The sequence below is a fragment of the Oculina patagonica genome, chromosome 12 (genome assembly GCF_052425735.1).
Source record: "Oculina patagonica isolate OP01 chromosome 12, crgOcupat, whole genome shotgun sequence".
NCBI lineage: Eukaryota > Metazoa > Cnidaria > Anthozoa > Scleractinia > Oculinidae > Oculina > Oculina patagonica.
In genome coordinates this window covers 3667708-3689512 of record NC_135769.1, presented here as the reverse complement: position 1 = coordinate 3689512, position 21805 = coordinate 3667708, and the positions used below count along the sequence as shown (strand labels likewise).

Genomic DNA, 21805 nt, shown 5'->3' with positions numbered 1-21805 from the left:
CTTGCGTTAAGATGATGTTTTGATGTATTTAATTATGACGTCATGGTCCAAATAAGGAATTTTCTTTCCTTTAGCTACTTTAAGCATAATTCATCCAGAAATTCGTTCAAAACATTATTAGTATACTGTAAAATGATTTTAAGAATTTTCTGATAGTTTTTATACCGTTTCTATGAATATCAAGCCGTCTTGTGAGAATTGACCACGCCCTCTCATAAAAATTCACTTTATCACGGGTATAGTGTTAACATTTTGTTTAAAAATGAATGTGATTCTTGTATTAATAGAAAGTTGTAATTGAATTGCTCAACAAACATCAGCGATGTTTGACGTACACCATAACGACTGCTTTTATCCTCAAAGAGAGTGGCAAGGAGAGACAGAAGCAAGATAATGAAGCTGAGAATTCTCTACATTCCACACAACAAAATCCGGGTTGTTCTTGTCACGGACAAATGAGACATTGCAAAAAATTGCCAAGAAAGATCTCGTGACTCTAGAAAAAAAAAAAAGATCTTTCGATTGGACAGACTCAGCTTGAACGATTCGTGGAATGGAGCCTACTATCTTCCGACAGAGCGGAAGAACGGGAACGGAAAAGAAGGGATGGAAGACAATCACAAACTTTCGTGACCCTGTTCGCAAGAATAATCCACCTCTATTTGTCAGCCTTTATGAAGTTAAAAGTGCTGCAACTAGCCGCAAAAAGAGAAAGACTTTAAATTTGCATGGAAACCAGAGTATTCTATGTTGTCTAGTAACGGTGTATGAATGCAGGCGCGCGATAAACATGCAAGACATATTGTAGCATCTGAGGTATAATGCCGGTGCCACTGTTTCTCGCAGAAATGAACCCCACAAATGTGAAACAAGTCAATTTTAGAAGACGTTCTCAGAAGAAAAGGTCAAGTGCCTAGAGTCAATTTGTTCTTCGATGGCTTCACCCTGGTGGCAGCATACTAATTATGGCAACAGCTATTGGCAAACCAAAAAATGCAAATGCTTTCGGTGGGTTTGCGGAATGTTACGTAAACACTGTTTTACGGAAAGGTCCTGGATACCAGAGGATTGATGTGTTACTCGATGGGAGGCACTCCATAAAAACAACGACAAGAAGTCGACGCTCGGAGAACACGGCGCGGCCTGTGAGCAGAGTCATTGAAGTACGTAAGAGAGGTTCAGTTGCGGCCGATGAAGTGGCGAGCATTTCTGGCACTAGGAGACAACAAAGCGGACTTTGCACGGATTCTCTCAGATGAACTTATCTCGCAGGCACTGACTCTGCAATCGTAGTATATCTGGTGGTTTTTCATACGAAGTGGATTCTGCTCAGATCCTGCTCTAGATGTAGCCTTTTTGAGATCCAACCAAGAGGAAGCCGATACGAAGTTTGTTCGTTATGCAGTCAGTCATAGCGGGCATGTCGACAACATAATAGTTTCCACTCGAGGCACAGACTTGCTGTTACTTCTCCTGGCACATCGATCGCGCTAAGCTCTCATCAACAGTGTGGATATGGGCAGGAACTTCAGAGAATTCAACGTAAATAACTTTAGAGGATGTCTCAGCAAATCTTCCTAATAACTCGTCAAGTTCATTGTTACCATCTCACACCATCACCGGCTGGAACAGCACCTCTTTTATATGTGGAGAGCCACAGAAAACTTTGTTCTTCTCTTCTCGGTCGGCGAAGATGTCCTCGAAGCTGACACCACTACCTCCGCAGAAAACGTTTGTTTGTTGAATGTATGAAATCCGATCTGACCACTGGCTATATATGTGCCTCTTCGCTATGAATTGAGAAAAACGCATGCCACGCGCACTGGGCTGTGTGGATGCACCAAGACCGACGCTAATTGCTATATCAACCTGCGCTAAAGCGCTTTAAAGAAACTTGTTTAAAAAGCAATGTTACTTCAGTGTTTTTAAAAAAGTGCAGAAGATATATTAAAAATATTTAACGATATTGATTAAAAATATTATAGACAGATTTAAACCTGAAAGCAAGGAGCAATGTTATGATCATTTTGAATTCGTTAATTTTACATGCGTTCAACCAAGTATCATGAGCCTATAACAGACAAAGTGCATTGTGAAATAAGTTAGATTCAGCAATATCCAAGAAAATCAATAAAGTTTTATCTCTAACTATAACAACGATGATATATTACGACATTAACTATGATGTTATTTCCATTTATTTTACCACAAAACTTAAACGAAATGCTGAAACAAGGGAAACTCGATATATGAAAATTGTAATGGCGTCATTCTTGATGCTCGCTAGCTCTTAGCTTCAGCGTGGCACGACGACAATATTTTTCTTTCTTATTGCAACTATAGCGATTTGTTAATACAAAAATCGCATTTGTTCTTTGACAATATAACAAAACTACATCCGTGATAAGGTTCCCGCGATAGGGTGAATTTTGTTTAAGAGGGCGTGGTCAATTGTCACTAAAGGGCTTGATTTTCACAAAAACAGCGTAAAAACTCTCAGAAAATTCTTGAAATCATTTTTACAGCACACTAACAATGCTTTAAATGAATTTCTGGATGTATTATGCTTAAAATAGCTAAAGGAGAGAAAATTCCTCATTTGGACCATGACGTCATAATTAAATGCATCAAAACATCATCTTTTAACGCGAGAGTTACTAAGGGCCTGTTTACATGATTCCGGAATGACTTTCATTCTGGAACGAGTTAATTCCATCCCCATACATTTCTTTGTATCTGTTAACATGATACCGAGACGAAAGTCAATTCATTCCGGAATGAGTTCATTCCGGTTTTCATTCCGGAATGAAAGTTTCGTTCCGGAATGACATTTCATTCTGGGGGGGGGGGGGGGGGGGGGGGGGGGGGGGGGGGGGGGGGGGGGGGGGGGGGGGGGGGGGGGGGGGGGGGCCCCCAAAAAAAAAAAAAAAAAAAAAATATTATACAAAAAAAATTTTTATATATAAAAAAAAAAAAATAAATATATATATATTTTTTTATAATATATATATTATTTATATTATTTTTTTTTTTTTTTTTTTTTTTTTTTTTTTTTTTTTTTTTTTTTTTTTTTTTTTTTTTTTTTTTTTTTTTTTCTTTCCCCCCACATAAAAAAAAAAAAAAAAAAAAAAAAAAATAATTATAAACCCACCCCAGAGAAAAAAAAAAATTTTTATATATTATATAATATATTTTTTTTTTTTTTTTTAAAAAAAAAAAAGGGGGGGCCGCCCCCCCCCGCCCCCCCCCTTGCTACGGCACTGTTCTGGTATCATGTAAATTACGCAGAACGAATTTCGTTCCGAGATGAAATCGCAACTCATGAAACCACATACGGACTCCACAGTTTGAATTCAGAGCGAAAAAACGTAATAGCATTTACTGTTTAGCCCAAAGAAGCAGCTCTATGGTCAAATTACTCGTTAAAATTACAGATTCGATACGGCCATAAATGGGCACAAAAACATGTTTGTGCGAAACATGCGCCATCTTGTTTTGATCTCGCGCGAAACATGCGCCACTTTGTTTTGATAACGCGCGAAAGGCGCGCACGTGAAAATGCCTTTGATTGAACCGGTCGACTCTGTCATGTAAATGCAGAACGAACTTCATTCCGGAATGAGTTTCGTTCCGGAATGAAAGTCATTCCGGAATCATGTAAACAGGCCCTTAAAGCTTTGCAACATTGATTTTCGAAATCAGCGTACTCGATTTAGTAAAAATAGCTATATTGCCAAAAATCAGACAAAAATGCCCGTGGGTGTCACATTTTGGACTCCTGTACCTGACTACATCTCATGACCTTCATGTGTTCGCAATTGTATGCAAGTTGGAGTATCACGCGACACATATTTCTGTGTACAGTTTGTTTAATAACCACTAGTTCACAATGAATTCCGTGCTGAAGGGTTTTACTCGAAAGAAAATCGTAGATCCAAATACGTTGACTCTAACTCAACTCAACCGCTGTCTGTCAATCTTTGACTTGACGGTTCTCGGCATTGGCAGTACGCTGGGAGCTGGAATTTACGTTGTGGCTGGCGATGTCGCCCGCAACCATGCAGGACCGAGCATCGTGGTTTCATTTTCGATCGCTGCTGTTGCCTCAATTCTTTCTGGGTTATGCTATGGCGAGTTTGGTGCCCGCGTTCCTAAAGCTGGCTCGGCCTACGTCTATAGCTATGTTACAATCGGAGAGTTGTGTGCTTTTGTAATCGGGTGGAACATGATTTTGGAGTATCTCATTGGAACGTCCTCAGTCGCCAGAGCGTGGAGTTCTTATTTTGATTCGATCTTTGACGATCGTATTAAAAACTTCACCATGTCTACAATCGGCGAAATTCACCTCACAGGTCTTGCAGAATACCTAGATGTATTATCCGTGATTGTTATTCTGATATTGACCCTTGTGTTATTGGTCGGTATAAAGAAAACTTCCTGGTTCAACAAATTTTTTACCGCGATTAATTTATTCACTATCGTGTTTGTGGTGTGTGTTGGGGTGTATTATGCCGAGCCTAAGAACTGGACGGATAATTTCGCGCCGTATGGAGCTTCAGGGATTCTAGCTGGAGCGGCCACGTGTTTTTATGCGTTCGTTGGGTTTGACGTGATCGCAACGACCGGGGAGGAAGCACGGAATCCTAGAAGAGGAATACCAATATCAATTGTTCTGGCTCTCGGTAAGTAAAGTAAAGCTTAAGTTTGTTAAGTAAAGGTCTCGGATTTTCTAACAGGTCGTCTCGGATTTTACTCAACGCTTTTAACGGTTTAAACTTTGCGACTGATGAAGGGGTTATTCCCGAAACGTTTCGCAAAACGAGACAACATTTAAGCACTTTTTCAGAAAAAAACAACAATCATTTCATAGTACATTTACAAAGTGCTACACAGCAACTTATTATTTTTATCGGATTTTACTATTCCCCTTTACTCTTACATTGTTCTTTAACCTCAAGGTTAGGTTAGGGTGTCCTAAGGTGTGAGTCAGCAAAGATCATGTTGTGCAATCTTTCATTTTTGCGCAATAGTGGTCATGTAGGAGAACATGTTACAGTGTTACCTTGCACCAAATGTATGAGCCGTTTATATCTGTCATCACGTTTATAATTGCATGTTCTCGCGTGAGTTTAGCCTAGCCGTCTTATGTTTCAATCAGTACTTAGGTTTATAGTCACAGTGTAATCGCGTCAGTGTGACCCGGGGGGAAACTCAAAAAAGTTTTATACGGGGAGGCTCCGCCCCGAGGTCCAACCCCTTACCCTTGTATATACCATTTTGACAGAAAAAGCACCCCTTTCGTATACCTTTTATAGAAAAAAGGTACCCCTTTCATATACCTACACGACACAAAATATACTTAAAACAGGACGTTTTCTTGACATTTTTTATGTAGCGCTTAATAAATTAAGACGATACAGCCTGAGTTGCGTCTGTTCGAAATCTTTGATTCTAAGGCCTTTTTAAATATCTTAATGACAGAATTTCCTACCCTTTCATATACCTAAACTTGTGAAATCCCTACCCTTTTATATACCTGAAGCCTTAAAAAGGTACCCCTTTCGGGCTGAGCCTCCCCGTATAGGCCATTATAGGGAGTACCCCCCCTCCCCCCCCCACGGGCAGTGTGAGTTTATGTTCTGTAATCGAACGATCACTGGTTCGGATGGGCTACCCCACCGATTAATAAATCCTATTCAAGATCGTAGTCTGAGGAGTTGTCTTCTAGTAGTACCTACTACAGTCACGGCAAAAATATAAGAGTTTGTATGGGAATATTTACAGGATTTTTAGCAGAAGAGAGGGCTACAGAATTCTAAAAATGCTTTATCTTTACTTGTTAGTTTGTGCGCTTACTTTGCTGAATCGGTACGATTAGCGAGTAAGCGCTTCCTTGCATCAAGTATATTGGACTGGGGGGGAGGGGGGGGGAGAGAAGGAGAGAGCCTGCGATGGACTGGCATCCCATCTAGGGATGTAGTAGCCTAGTGGCCCATCAGGCCGGAGCTTATCCCGGTTTCTGTAGAATGAAGCGACTAGGAGTATTTCTACTCCCTCTGGATGGGATACTAGTCCATCGCAGGGTTACTCCCTAGCATTGGGAGAATGATGCTGCTTACCACGACACAAAGACCACGAGGTTTTCTAGCTTCTCACATCTAACTTCTATTTTTCTACAGCTATCTGTTGTTTGGCGTATTTTGGTGTGTCCACCATCCTGACTCTAATGTGGCCCTACAAGACACTCCCTGAAGGAGGGACATTGCCTAAAGTGTTTGCCATGAGAGGGGCACCCTGGGCTAAATATGTCATCGATATCGGAGCCCTGTGTGGATTGACGTCATCTTTACTAGGAGCACTAGTGTCGCTACCCAGAATGCTGTATTCCATGGCGAGTGACGGCCTCATTTTCAAGTAAGAATCAACTAAATGCGTAGAAGTTTTTAAAAGGAAGAAAACCAAAGCATGAGCAAAACTTAGAATCAAGGGTATTTTTCTTTTCGATGTTTGCCCCATGGAGACTTTCGCCTGTCTCGAAACTTGTGTCAGATAACTCGTACAGGCTTTTGCCGTTATTAGAAATGATTTATGGTTTGTCATCATGACAAATTACGTATTTTCATGTGTGATTTGCCATCTATTTTTTTTGTTAAGTATTCAAAAGTGGGTTCGTGAAATCTCCCGCGAGATCTACACAAGCAATAGCTCAATCAAAGCAAAGGCTACCTTAGATATACAGGGTCATAGCCAGGATTTTTGATAGGTGGGGGCGAGTGCCTGAGCCGTGATCATATAGGGGGATCCAGGAGTATTCTCTCCCGGAAAATGTTGAAAAATCAAGTTGTTGAAGTCCTCAGTTCCTGCATTCTGAGAGTCATTTTATCCCTCACTACTCTTCGATAATTTTTTAGGCGGACCTCTGTGGCTCGTGGGGGGGGGGGGATGCGGACGCACCCATTGTATCCCTAACCTGCGATCAGGCGTTCTTTTTTCTTTTTACGAAAGCGACTAGTAGTAGGGAGGGAGGGCATGATTTCAGGTTATTGCATCCCCTGCCAACGGCCCTGGGTCATAGATGATTGGGATGCACGCCCCTAGCTATAAGCTCTTGCAACACGCGGGTAAAATACGATCTCTATTTTTTCAGGTCCCTTGCGAAGGTCAACCCAAGAACAGAAATCCCAATGCTTGCTACCGTGTTATCTGGAGTCTTCTCCGCAGTTCTTGCCTTTATATTTGATCTGCACTCGTTGGTGGAGATGATGTCAATTGGGACACTCCTGGCCTATACCATAGTCGCTGTGTGTGTTTTGATTCTCAGATACCAACCTGGAACCCTTGGCCTTGCCAAACAATCGATGAACCTGGACGAAAGCTTGAACACTCCTAGGCCTGTACCTGGGCAGAGTGTCTCAACAGAAGATACCCCATTGTTACCCGCAATGAATGAAGCATCTAAGCCTTCAGAAAGAAGTGCTTTGCTAGCGCTTTTTGCTATATGCATTAGCAGTCTTAGTTCGGCTGGAATCAGCGCGATGATCATTTGGGGAGCACACGATATTTTACAAGCAAAATGGTGGGCCATCATAATAGTGGCTATAATGGGGATGTCCCTTATCGGCTCTATAATTCTCCTTCTGCGGCTGCCCCAGAATAAGTCGCCCCTGCCGTTTAAGGTCCCGTGTGTTCCTCTCCTGCCTCTGCTGTCCATCTTCATCAACTTGTTTCTGATGTTGAATCTGTCGTACTTGACATGGCTGAGGTTTGCTGTTTGGATGGTAATTGGTGAGTTTATATTCCGTTGTACACTACATGAAATAATTGATAATTCTATAGCTTTCCCGCAGGTCAGAAGGATTGAGGTACTTGCTACTGAGAGTCCGTCCTCTATTCTGCCAGTCAGTGGTTAGCGTGATCAACTGAATGATCGAGGGGCGCAAGATTCTAGACGCGGTCCTGATTCTCTCAACAGCAAAGCTCATAGGTTGTGTTCACACTTGCTGCCCGAGCACTGGTACGTGGGCACCGGCAGAAAATTAGTGCCGTGTTCAGACAAGGGGAACCCAAAGTACCCAAATACCCTAAAGTGCCTACACTGTCCACAGCCTCTCTGTTTTTCGCCTTCTGTTCTGCGCTTTCCCCGCGCTCACCGATCGAAACAATACGAAAAAATTGAGGGCTGTGAACAGTCTATTAAGCGCCTGGGTACAAGGTCTCAAACTTGTACTCGGAAACGGGCAGCGTGCCTGAATTCTGGCTTGGGTATTTGACAAAAAAAAACAGTGTGTTCACATGACTTCCCAACATGAATCCGACGCGGGCACTGTGCCTGGGCATCAAGTGTGAACACAGCCATAGATGTCCTTGGGTGATGAAATTTGAAATCACCAAGTTAGTGCGGGCGTAAGAAATTGAAAAAAAAAAAGCACGCAGAACAATAAACAAACTTTAGCGAAGTGACCAAACAGCTGAAAATGAATTTCATTTATTTGATTTTGACCCAACATTTAACCTATTTTTGCGCCAACCTCGTTCCCAGTGTCTCCCCGTGAGAGAGAGTTCCCCTGGGAACGGGGTTGTTTTTGCGTCTGCGCTTACTTGAAATCGAATGACTTCACAGCGGTTAAACGAAAAATAAAGGACGTACAGAGGTTATCTTTTCAGTGAATGTCTCATCTTTTGGCTTGAAAGTGGAGGAGTAAGAAAGAGGCTTTCGATTCGTAAGTGGCCTTATAAATGGCCATTTTGGCCAGAACTGCGCGTCCAGAGCGCGTTTAACCGCTGTGAAGAGAATGACTTTGTATGCAATAATGTGCAAGGGTGTGTGCACGTCAGCACCTGACCTGGACACGAGACGGGACTGGGTACGAAAAGAATCTTTGCCAAGACCAACATACTTGTAAATGTTTGTGGTAAAAAAATATCGCCCCTTTGTCATGATTAACTTTGTTAATTCGACCTTTATTTTTTCTAGGCATGGCCATCTATCTGTTTTATGGTGTGCGGCACAGTGTGGAGAGTGAAAGACAAAGACGCGGGCAGACTGATGACAGCTCGACAACTTGATGCTTGGTGTAAAGATTGGAAGAAGCCAGTAAAGACACCTTCAAGCTAGAGTATTTCACATGACTGGAAGAACATATTCTACATATATCCGGCTTGTTGAAAAGTATAAGAAGATCAAAATTCTATTACAAAGAAATTAACTTTTTTATATTCCAATTCATTCCACGAGAATATACGCGAGGATTAAATTTTGGCAAACACAGAAACTCAGAAAAAAATTCAGCGCTGGGGGTACGCTTTCCTATAGAACGAGGGCACTTGATTTAGATCTAAACGATCACACGTACTAAAAAGAACTCAATGGTATTTACAAGGGTTGGGTATTTACTTGCATGTGGTTAGGGACCGGTCATTATTTATCAGGGGGGGAGGGCCACTAATTCTTCAAAGAAGTTGGTTAAAAAATCGTGACCCTCCCCCAAATTGAAGCCAAAAAATTGGGACCCTCCCCAAATTGGAGTCTAAAAAATTGTGACCCTCCCCTTTGAATGTACACGTACAAAAACAATTTGTAAAAATTATTGGTTTGCAGTTCATTTTATTTTTTGGTTGGCTTTTGATTGTTCTAACTGAAATCGGTGTTAAGGGTGAGCTTTGGAATGAGCGTACCTGTGTGCTCTCTAGGGTGGCCTTGCATTCTCCCCCAAGAAATTTTGTGGAATATCGATTCCTCTCGATCTGTTTTTCGCGTCTCTGAGCAACAATGTAACCCTTCCAGAACGCCAATTAAATCACTGTTATTTTGAACTATAAAAAGAAGTTAACGAAATAAATTATGAAATTAAAAAGTGATTATGATTTCGGACGATCATTGCTAAGGTGTGCTTAAACTTCTTGGCTTCAAAATGAACTATTTAATTAAAAATCATTTCATGCTGGAAATAAATTTTTCAGTGTAGAGTGCATCTGATTACATGAGTCCCAAGCTTGAGGCCCAAGAAGTCATGACACAAGCGAGTGTAGGAGGGGGGGGGGGGGGTCCGGGGGCATCCTTCCCCAGGAAAATTTTTTACTTTACGTCTTCTTAAATCGCAAGAAATTTACTCAAAATTGTCAAAAGTAAAAAAAAGTTATCAATTTATACCAGTGAAAAACACCTGTAAACAATTGCGACTTACAAGTTAAATAGGCACTATTGAAAAAAGACAATATGTAGTTAAGGCAAAGAAGTTAAGCAAAGTCTAAATACAGTCTTTGAAAAGATAAAAGCTCATTACTGGCCATACTTGAATATTGACTTGAATGTTTAGTCAACACCATTGTTTTGACATCACGAGAAAGGGCGAACATCAGTTTCAAAATTAGGAACTTGATATAAAAATCATTTGAGACACTTTAAAAAAAAGTCATGGCCCTCCCCTAAATACAGTTTGCAAAGTTATGGCCCTCCCCAAACTGGCGCTCAAAAAGTAGTGACCCTCCCCCCAAATATAGTGGCCCTCCCCCCCCCCCAATAAATAATGACCGGTCCCTTATATAGAGTGATTCCAGTTAACCCATGAAATAGTTATTACACTTTTAGATACTATTAGAGTCTAGTTCCATTGTTTTCTTTTGTTTAGTTTTGACTATTACGCACAAACTGGTAAATATTGTTTCACGGGTTAATTGAAATCACTCTAAAAATCACATCAATATTATATAACAAATTCTTTTACAATTTAGCCTGCGTTGCAACCGGACATGACAAAATCCTCGATACGGACTATATACCAGCAGTTTAGACTCTCTGTGACGCAGGCTATTAAAATTGAGCGCTCTAAAAAGTGAAGTCCTATACCTTCACAGAATAAGTATAATAACTATCTATACACAAAATAAAAGGTATTTTAATCCATAAATTACTATTGACGAACACATCTGCGTTTGCTGTCCTTGTAATTGATTCAGAGTAATTTTATATTCAGTTTTATACCATGCCATAGAAAATACAGCCAATCAGAATACAGGAAAGCCGTTGTATATTCGACGGTATTCAACCCAACCTTCCCATCGTGCGCTGCGATCTTATTCTCGATGAAATTTAGTGAGCGTATTTTCTATGGCATGGTATAAAATAGTTACACAACACTTTCTCGTGGTATACTATGGAATATCCCACTTGTCACTTGTATTTTCTTCGTATACACACCCGCCTAAAGGCTTGTGTGTATACTGAGAAAATACAAGTGACTCGTGGGATATTCCATAGTATACCACTCGAAAGCGTTGCATAACTAGTATGAACCCCACTAATTCGAACTCGGTTATTTCGTTTTTCAAATTTCCCATTATTTCGAACTAAAACCCATTTCCCTTGGATTTGCCTTTAAGGTGGCTTGATCTGATTTTTGAGTGACGATACCTTTCATCTTTGAGCAACTTGTACGCCACCGTAAACAATACGACTGAAAATCGATCAGTACAGCTGTACTAAAGAAAGATGAAAGTTTCGAATGAGATGAGTTTCATCGAAATCGGAGTAACCATAGCAACAAAATGACGTCACCACCCATTTTACACGAGACCGATTTTCTTGTAATAGAGGGATAATTTTGAAAAAAGGCTTCTAAATCTTGGACTTGACATAGTTTTCTCAAGGTCTGCGAAATTTGAAGAATTTCTATGAGAGGGTTTTCGAGAAAATTTTGGATGAAGTTTTCAGGTGCTAAAATACAACAAAAACAAAGCAGTCTTAATACATTATTGAGAAAACGTTCACAAGGCCCGATCAAGTAACATTTTGGCCTTAAGTGAATCTTGAACTATCTAATTACCTTGGAAGAAAATCTCAGAGAAATCGTTTCATTTGATTTCTTGAAACATCGGCTTGAATATGAACTGGTATGAAGTGTTATTTCGCTCTTTTATCGAAAAAGGGCCTTCGCTTACTAAAATGATCGCAAAATAAAAAGGCGCTCGATAGAATTTTTTTAAACTTGGCAGTCAAAAAGAAGAATAAGTTTGTAATGAAATGTCCGATTTTCAAAATAATTGAAACATTCTTAGGCAGTTTATTTAAAGCCTTAACTCAGGTAAACATTGTGCTGTATTTCACCCTACATCGGATCGCTGCCATAAAAATTCTTCAAATTTTGCAGACCTTTAGAAAACTATGTCAAGTCCAAGATCTAGAAGCCTTTTTTCAAAATTATCCCTCTATTACAAGAAAATCGGTCTCGTGTAAAATGGGTGGTGACGTCATTTTGTTGCTATGGTTACTCCGATTTCGATGAAACTCATCTCATTCGAAACTTTCATCTTTCTTTAGTACAGCTGTACTGATCGATTTTCAGTCGTATTGTTTATGGTGGCGTACAAGTTGCTCAAAGATGAAAGGTATCGTCACTCAAAAATCCGATCGAGCCACCTTAAGTCATTTACTATCAGCTATTTCGAACTCCCGCTATTTCGAACTATTTTTTGTTTCCCCTGATGGTTCGAATTAACAGGGTTCAACTGTATTGTCATTCTAGGTCTTTCTTTGGTGGCTTTTACTCTGTTCTTAAGTCTTATTTCTCTCGGGGGTGTTGCAATGGCGGTTCGTCGCGGCTTTGTTCCACTTCACCAGTATTTCATCCCTATACTGCCACAACTGTGTTAAGTCTTCACTTTCTTGCTTTTTTTCTTTTTCTTTTTCACTCGTTTTTGGACTACCTCACTTTCACAAGAAACATGTTCGTCCTGAAGTTTCTGCTCGTTATTTTTCTGCATATCTTTGTGTTTTCTCTTCCCTTTTTTCCTCTCTTTATCCTTTTTGTTCGACTTAACTTTCTTGTCGTTTTCTTTTTCTTTTGTTTGCTGTTTTTCTTCAACCGCGGAAGTATCAACATCCGAGTCGGAGCTATCTTCCGTTGTATTACTTCTGCATCTGCAACAGTGACAAAGAAGAAGAAACTTATCAGGCTGTAACAAATAAAACAGCAGATCATTATTCTGTTTTATAAAATGTTAATAATAATAATAATAATAATAATAATAATATCTTTTATTTAGACACGATAAATTTACAGCATAGCTGATGTGGTCGTGTTTAAGTTACCTAAGAAATAATCATAACAAAACTAACACTAAGATAAATACGAATACTAACTAAACTTATTTACAATATACAAGATATTTACAATATTTACATGCTCTAGCCTATTTACAATTTTCTATTTACAATATCAAGATTTTTGATGGCCTTTAGTTCCCTATTGAAGGAAGCTAAGCTTTCTTTAGCCCTCCAGGCATTGGGCACATTATTCCACCTTTTTGCGCCAATGTATGAAACTGATTTCAGTTTAAGGTTAGTTTTTGGCTTGGGCAAGACTAAGCAGTTCTGACGTCTCAGGTCATATATACTATGCTGCTTCCGAAAAAGAAATTGGATACCCAATGGAGCAGTTCAAGAAATTGCACGTGCTACGATTGCTCAGTTCAGGTTCATTAACAAGGGAACAGTTAAAGCGCCCAAGTGCATCAGTGTTGAGTCACTGATAAGCACGTGGAAACCATTAAGAACACGAGAAGTGCGCTCTTAAAAATTCCCGCGTGCTTACATATCTCAACAGTGCACTCGACCTCAGGCGAAGCATAATTAAAATTACGACCTACTACAAATGAAAGATTCATCTTATGTTGCCGCAAGTGTTTATTTTATTTGCAAATTAAACCCGAATTTTCTTATCTCTAATACCTGTCTCCTGCCACCGCTAGTTTTTCTTGCTCTTCGACTCGCTGAAGTTTTCCATTCAAGCGGAACCCATGGCGAGCAGCCCTATAAACATAAGGCACAAAATGAGAACTTCAGAAAAACAAGAACAGTCAATTGAACGGCCCGAGCTGGCCTTAAGTCTGGAGGCGTCATGCTAGTGAACGGGGTCCTGGAATGATAGCCTGGGCCTGACTCAGGGACAGGAAAAAGTGCCATGAGCCCCTTGCAATTCTCATCCCCAGAGCTGCTTGTTCCTCTAAATTACTATATTTAGAGTGGAAGCCACATCAGCGCTAGCTGGTTTTCATGCGGGTCCTCTGTCCAGGTCGAATTGGAATTTGGAAATGTTGGTTTTTCAGGAGGGAGGAAAACCGGAGAACCCGGAGAAAAACCCTCGGAGCAAGGCGAGAACCAACAACAAACTCAACCCACATATGGCACCGGGCCGGAATCGAACCCGGGCCACATTGGTGGGAGGCGAGCGCTCTCACCACTGCGCCATCCCTGCTCCCCTCTTAGCTGGCTGAGCCTGGGGCACAAAGAACAAGTTGCTCTGATGACACATGATTTGATTGGTTAGATCTTCAACAAAGGATCGAAAAGGAAATTTAAATTTAGCCAATCAAATCAGCTGTAGTAAAATTTCTTAGAACAAAGAGATTTTAAAACGGTTGATTTTTAATTTTTGCTAAATTTGCCCAGAGCCACTTGTTTGTTGTGCCCCAGCCACTACCGGCTAACATGGATAAGCGGCTCTGGGGATGAAAATGGCCCCTAGACACTTGCTGGCTTCCTTGTCAAGACATTTTCGGTTTTTGCTAGACAAACTTGAAGTTGACGCAAAAGTAAAAGAAAGTAGAAATGAAAAAGGTTTCCTTACTTGTGAGCTGTTCTACCTCCACATGCTTGAAAAAGCTTCTCCTCTGCGCATCTACCAAAGATAAAACATACAACATTACACATTAAGAAATTTAAGCAATCATTTCAGTTGTGAAGCAACTATTAAAGTGGCTGCAAAGAAAGTCAGGTTAAGGGCCTGATTACATGAGCCGGGCTGGCTCGGTTTGCCGAGATCTCGGCACGTCTGTTAAACGCAACAAAAATCATCTTCGCGATTACATGACAACCGGGCCAGCCCGGTTAGCCGAGATCTCGGTATCGCCAGTAAATTTCTCTTCCGAGCACAATATCCGACGAAAAAAATCAATGCTACTCCTTCTATTTAGGATGTAGAGGTAAAGTAACCCATCCAGCTGCATAAGTGCAAAAAATTAACCACCAAATTACCGAAAAAAGGTGATTAAGATCATTCGTGCTCTGATCAATTATGCTGAAACCGGGCTGACAGTCATCTCGGCAAACCGGGCCAGCCCGGCTAACCGGGGCACATGTAATACCGGGCTGAAATTTATCTCGGCAAACCGAGCCAGCCCGGCTAACCGGGCCAGCCCTGCTCATGTAATCAGGCTCTAAAAGAAATTTAAATCTACTTACAGATGAGAAAAATCTTTTTCTGTATCTTCTTCATCAGAATCAGGTGTAACACTTTCTAGTGTTTGACTGGAGGCCTGGAGAATGAAAACAAAGTTTCAAATATATGTAACCAGGCCAAGATATCCCGGAAATCATGGTAATAAGACATGCACGTTTGTATGAAATGGCAAGGATGAGTGCTAGTAAGGAGTTGACTACACACATGGCTTTTGGCAGATAATTTGATCAGCAAGGTGTTTCAGACCGAATTATCTAACTTTCTGAGTACTGGCAGTCACTAGTACTTATGTGTTTGTTTCCAGGGGAACAAAAATTGGAAACTCTTGCTCTTAAAGCTGACATGTCCCAGTTTCCTCTTATGAGGAAATTGCCAGATACAAGGAGAAGAGAACATTCTTGATGAAAACCACGCTAAAAAGGCTCCGCTGTCGGCCAGAAACCACACACAATAAACTAGCAGCAAAAAGTTATTTCAAAAGCTGACACAAGCACAAAAACTACGAAAAACCTTTTTGTAGCGGTACAGTAAAACTTCTAGATTGTTCTAGATAGTTCTTGAATGCAAAATGGTTCTTAAACTAAATAAAAGTCAGCATGTGGATAAAATGTTTCGCCTCTTAAAAGTGTTTATTATGTAAATATCTGCATTTCACACGTTGGCGTGCTGTTTATAAACGAATCACTGTTTTTCAACAATTCTTCCTATCAACCCTCACACCAAATACAATTTCCTCATAACAAATTATTGGGAATGACTTCATAACAAAGAAGATCATTGGGCAGTAAATTATCATTATTTTACCTTGACGAATCTGCCATATAACAGTGGCTTGTTTGTGTTCTTGCTTGGCCTTTTGTTGCTCACAGTACATGACTCTTTGCTAGACTTCACTACCTCTACTCCTTCCTGTGCATTGAAGGATGTTACAAAAAATTAAACCAAACTAAATATGTATTACACAATCAACAGTCCCCCCCCCCCCCAACAGTCTGTTGGGTGAGAGAGGGAAGCCAGGGGGAGGGTCAAGGTTGTTTGAGCCCCCTATGAAAAGTTGTTTCAAAAAATCAAATCAAATCAAATTTTATTTATACACGTGTACTTGTCTTGATCTGTAAGGGCATGCCCAAAGGACCCTCCTCCCCCCCCCCCCCTCCACTTTAACCAATCATTCTCATCATTCCCCTCCTCTTTAACCAATCATTCTTTATCTGGTGTGGGGTTTAGTTTTTCAATCTAGTCAAAATTACATTCCATGATCATCAGTTTTGGAATGAGTTATTTGTCTCATTTTTTCGTCGTTTTTGCTTGTTTACAAGCTAAAATGGTAGAATAGGGGTTATGTGGACAAGATTTGGAACCACATATTTGTAAACTCTCAAGGGACTTTTTTAATTTCTCAAGGGACTGTTTTAATTTCTCAAGGGATTACTTTCCGCTGTGGGTGATCACTTGCAATCTCATGGAAAAAACGTGACTTGTCACATTTTCAAACGTTATACTAACAATTTTAAAAGTGACATGTCAGCTTTCTTATCTCAATGCACATGTGTCTGAAAGGCGATCTATAAAAAGCGTCGCACAAACAATGGATTGCGTAACTAAAACACGAATAAATAATCACTAGCACTTACATCGTTTAAAAATTACAAACGTCAAAAATAAACCATACCAAAAAACTCGCTCTTTTCAAAGATATTATTGAAGTTAAAACAAATGCAAGAGATGGGGGCTTCTTTTAGCTTAGGAAGAAAGAAACTGTAATGATAAGTTCGAAGAACAATGCACAGGATAAACCTTCGACTCATACTTCATGCAAAAACGTCGATATCTCGAAGAGACTTTGATTAAATTATAGCAATGGGACCTTTGAGGCAAACAGTCAAATTGGCACAAACTCTGCCATGCTGGAGAGCAAGCTATGCACTATGCACATTCAGAACAAAGGTAAGTCGAGACTGACTGGTTGAAGTCACTTTGTTTCGGATGTCCTAGCACGTAGCTTGCTCTACAGCATGGCAGATATTGTACCATGTGATCATTAGGTGCAAAGGGCTCATTCTAATATGGTTTCTAGATAGTTCTGTGGACAGAGTCCAATGCTGAAGACAGTAGCCTCAGGGCTCGAGACTTACGGTAGCCAACTAGCCAAAGGCTAGTAAAAATGCAGTTTTGGCTAGTAGGTTTGGCCTTTCACTAGCCAAAATGGCTAGTGAAAAAATCAGGCATTAGTGGCAAGAAACCGCATTTATTAAAATCGTCTCTTAGAGAATATACTAACAAGTAAACTGTTGACAGTATAGAATTTGAAGCTTTAAACAAAACAGGCTAGTTGACAAAAATGCATGTACATGTACAATTGAAGGCGTAAGCGCAAGAAACGCACTTTGTGTTTTGGCCAAATTGAAAATTCTCACAAACAACTCCAAATTTCGCACGCAAGTTCGTTTACGTGTGCTCAACACTGCCCTGTATTTAGTTTTGCTGGTCTTTCCTTCGTTTTCGAAAAATAACACATGCAAAAAGACAAGGTTTTTGCTTGTGCGGCGTCTTTTGACTTTTCTTTTACAAACGATAAACAAAGGAAACCTTTTGTTTCTCAAGACGATGAAGTCAGCTAAATTTTTAGGGTTACAGACTTAGCCCTAACGCAAAAGCCTAGCCCGAACGCAAAAAAAAAAAAAAAAAATAAAGTTTAACACTAACCCCAAGGGATTAGGGAGTTAAGCCGTTTCAAGTTAAGTTTAGGATCAGAGTCAGCCTCAACCTTTTATAGATCGCGCTTTTAATGCAACTAAGCTTTCACGCCAGTTTGCTTGCAGCTAGCTTTTCTGCAGTCTGCTTGCGGTTAGCTAGTTTTTGTTGTTTCGGGCAAGACTATTTTACTCTGTTTAGTGTTACCGTTAGCTGTAATTTGCCGAGGTGAAAGTGAAATAAAGACTGATTGTTGATTGAATACGCTTGCTCGTGTTGTCACATTATACTAGTTTTGCTTTCAGTTGAGTGCCGCCGGCTTGCTCTCACTTCTATCTCCACTCCTTACATCATCACACATCTACAAAATCCCGCGAAAACAAGATAAACTAAGGCACGAATCGATTGATTGATTTATTGATCGATGAATATTTAATGAGACACAGAAAATAATTTTGCGAGGGAACGTCCCCTGGGGAACATATAAAGAATTTTTTAAAGTCTAAAACCAGGTCACTTCTCGGCAACTTTGTCACGGCAGAACCCAAGCGGACCCTGTAAAACTCGCGTTGACGAAGTTCCCGGCAAGAAACCTCTTGTTTTAGACTCTCTGTGCGGCCAGGCTCAAAACTACCTTGTTTGCAACGTTTTTTCCGAAGCGCTAAACAGCGCTGTTGTACAAAACAAAGGCAGAAACATCACTCAGTTCTTCGAGCGATGCTGTAAACTTACGGGTATTCAGACTTAATGATGTCCTTCAACCACCTGGCAGCCGCACTTACGCTAAAACTAACCAAAGGCTTCAAATGATTTTCAGGAACAAACGGCCATTTTTTTTTCTCTCTTTCCTCTCACGTGACACCTATCAGGTGACATCGCGTCACAATGTGTTATCCAGTCCTTTTCGTAAGGCGAATCCTCAAAATGGTGGCTAAGGAACTAAAAAGCATGGCTCTGACACGTTTTTCAACCTCCCCGGACAGTTAAATAACGCTAGAAGGAAAGATTTACACGCGATGTGTCGAAAAACTCATGCTGCTGGCTGACTGTGGAGAACGTAAGCTTTGCAAAACGCCTTTGTTCTTTGCATACGTAATTTCTAAAAAACGAAGCTAGATTCAGCGAATTTGAATACAGATCAATGTTAAGCACACGTAAACGAACTTGCATGCGAAATTTGGAGTCGTTTGTGACATTTTTTTAATTTGGCCAAAACACAAAGTGCGTTTCTTGCGCTTAGCTCTTCAATTTTTATAGTGAAGAACAAAGCCCAATTTTTTAAGGAAAAAAAACGTGAAGATTTAAGGAACATTTTACGGTCAAAGGTATTAACATTATTGCACATTGTTTTCACCCTCCCCCCCCCCTTAAAAGAAGAACTATGCTTAAAAATTGTGGCTAGTAGAAAATCAGTTTTGGCTAGTGAAATCAAAGCTGTCACTAGCCACTTGGCTAGTTAGCAAAAAAGTTAGTCTCGAGCCCTGAGCCTACAAGTGAGCATTACTTCTAATTTTCTTACATCACTCTCCTGTACCACAATACTTTTTGCAGTTTTGTTGAAGACATGGTCCCACCAGTGAAAACTAAACTGATCACCAGCATCATAGCCAACCTGTAGGATAAACATAAATAAATACAAATAAAATACCATAAAATATCAAAAACACATCCCCCCAAATAAGCTCCCCAAGTTGTTCCAAATAGCCTTCACAAATATAAGCCCATGGACTTAAATGAAGTACAGCTCTTACAGGGACTATGTCACCGGGATTTCGCAGATGTTTGGTTTAAACTGTTCTGAAATAAGTGGTAGGCAACTTAACTCATTAAAAAAACATACTCTTTGAACATTTATCTGAAGATTTAACCTTTATTAATTGGGAAAAGGAATCAAACTTTGGCTATAAATATTGATTTTTTAAGGCACATGGAAACAACTTGAAAACGTTGGCTAATGTTTTCAAATTGTATCCATTTCCATCCGCAGCCATCTGCAGCCAAATGCACTTTTAAACAGTTTTAATTCTAAAATAGCATTTCCTTTGACACAAATATAAATTTTGGCTGTTCAAAAATCTGGTAAAATCCATGACAAAGTCCCTTTAAAGAAAGATATAACTGTTCAGATTACAACCCCTAGTGTAGTGTCATGTACACCTGTTTTTTCTACAGCAGCTGCTGTAGGACATTTTTGGATTTGATATCATTCTGTTGAGAGAGTTTCAGGGTTTTTTTAAACTTTAATTACTGTAGAAAAACTGGCTGGGTTTAATTAATTTGTAGGTAATCCAAATTTTTGCAGCTATTGCAGTTGGCTCCATGGACTTTTTGAGTCATCAAAGAAATTGCGGGTAAACATTATCAATACATTTTTTTAAAAATAAATTATGTTGAGGAAGACAAGTAAACTAATACCTTACCCCAGCTGTATCAGTTTTAATGTTGACTTTTATGGCTTTGGAAATTCCACTTTCCTCTTTGCCTAAACCTTTACCTGTGAAATAGATTTTTGAAGTGTAACAGTATAAATTCTCAAATTCTCCAAGGAGGTATCCATGACAACTCTCTGGGATAATCCAGAGATTATCCAGAGATCCAAATTGGGGAGCAGGGATGGCGCAGTGGTGAGAGCACTCGAAGTGAAAGAGTCATTGATGAAGTCTTCCACGTGTGTACTGCAGACACTGCGTTCTAGTCCTTCAACTTATTATATTCCGCTCAGCATTACCTTAAACGCCATTTAAGTCTTTTCTAGCAGAATGATCCTGTTAAAATTAGAATATGTCAGTACTCACCTTCACACCAGCCATGCTTTTCGAGTTGCTTTCTCGCAAATCCGACATTACGTTCCGTCTTTGCGGCCGCCATGTTTAAATTGCGCAACATAAAACACTATTCCCAGTTTCTCTCGCTCACTGCTTATCAGCTCCAGTCTTCCATGGCGCGGTGTGAAGCCCGTTCTTCGAATGGGATCATATTTCAGAGACAGGCGTACGAGGCGGGGGGGGCAGCCCCCCCAGCGCCGAAATTTTTCGGGCAAAATGCTCAGAATTCGGGCAATAAGCCAGAGAAAAAAGTGAAAATAAGCCGACAAATCTCAAAGTTATGTTCAAAACGAATTACATCAGCAGAAAAGTATTGGAAATATACCAAACTTTGTGGTTCAGAAGTCTAAATTTCTCATATCGCATACCATATCTTGTCTGCTTTCGTTTCCTCTCGCAAATTGCTATAATTATGTTCGATTTTTCTCGAAAATTCTGCCTGACCCCTCAGTTTGATTCAGTTGTAATCATTTTTAAGTGAGTGGGAAATTGGCGAGGGCGACCAGAAGTTAGGATTTTCCATAGCTTGAGAGTTTGCGCACGGTGGATCCAGTGTAAGACTTTGAAACAAAGCTGTTACAAATGTGCTGAAGCTAATGCTCTGATAATGCTTTTGACCCAAACGTTTAGTTAGTTCTAATGGCTAGCTTAAAACTTTCAACGAAATGTTTTAACCCATTTACGCCTGAATGTTTCAACCACTTTTCTATAACTTTCAAGTAGGCGAAAACAATGTAAATGGCAGTCCCCAAAAATACTTTCATTTTTTTCTGAACTAAAGTGAATAAATAAAATATTTCCGAAGAAAAAGGATTCAGTGCATTGGGGGCGGGAAGATGAGAAACGCTGGGAACGAGGTTGTGCATTGACATCTACGGACAACGCCACGAAATTAATTAGAGAACTTTAAGAAGGCAGGGTGCACAACTATTTCAATGCACGTTTTGTTGTCCATTCTATATGCCTCTCTAATTCGCATTCAACGCATGTCATTTTTTTTCGGGCAATAAGGTGTCCGCCCCCCCCAGGTCCGAAGGTGCCCGTACGCCT

General features: G+C 40.2%; 2 protein-coding genes across 2 annotated transcripts; one reads left to right on the top strand and one right to left on the bottom strand.

The window, feature by feature from the left end:
* The first annotated feature begins 3498 nt into the window (after positions 1-3498).
* LOC144633730 (cationic amino acid transporter 2-like) lies at positions 3499-10515 on the top strand. Its single transcript, XM_078492590.1, has 4 exons — positions 3499-4682; positions 6180-6414; positions 7148-7785; positions 8975-10515. The coding sequence occupies exons 1-4, from the start codon at positions 3890-3892 to the stop codon at positions 9064-9066; spliced, it is 1758 nt and encodes a 585-aa protein (XP_078348716.1). The 5' UTR covers positions 3499-3889; the 3' UTR covers positions 9067-10515.
* Positions 10516-10927: 412 nt separating this feature from the next.
* Positions 10928-20815, bottom strand: LOC144633731 (G patch domain-containing protein 4-like). The gene is made up of 8 exons (XM_078492591.1): positions 20726-20815; positions 20351-20424; positions 19450-19542; positions 16041-16145; positions 15239-15312; positions 14625-14675; positions 13727-13807; positions 10928-12916 (listed from the first exon to the last, which is right to left on the bottom strand). The coding sequence occupies exons 1-8, from the start codon at positions 20796-20798 to the stop codon at positions 12646-12648; spliced, it is 822 nt and encodes a 273-aa protein (XP_078348717.1). The 5' UTR covers positions 20799-20815; the 3' UTR covers positions 10928-12645.
* Positions 20816-21805: the final 990 nt, after the last annotated feature.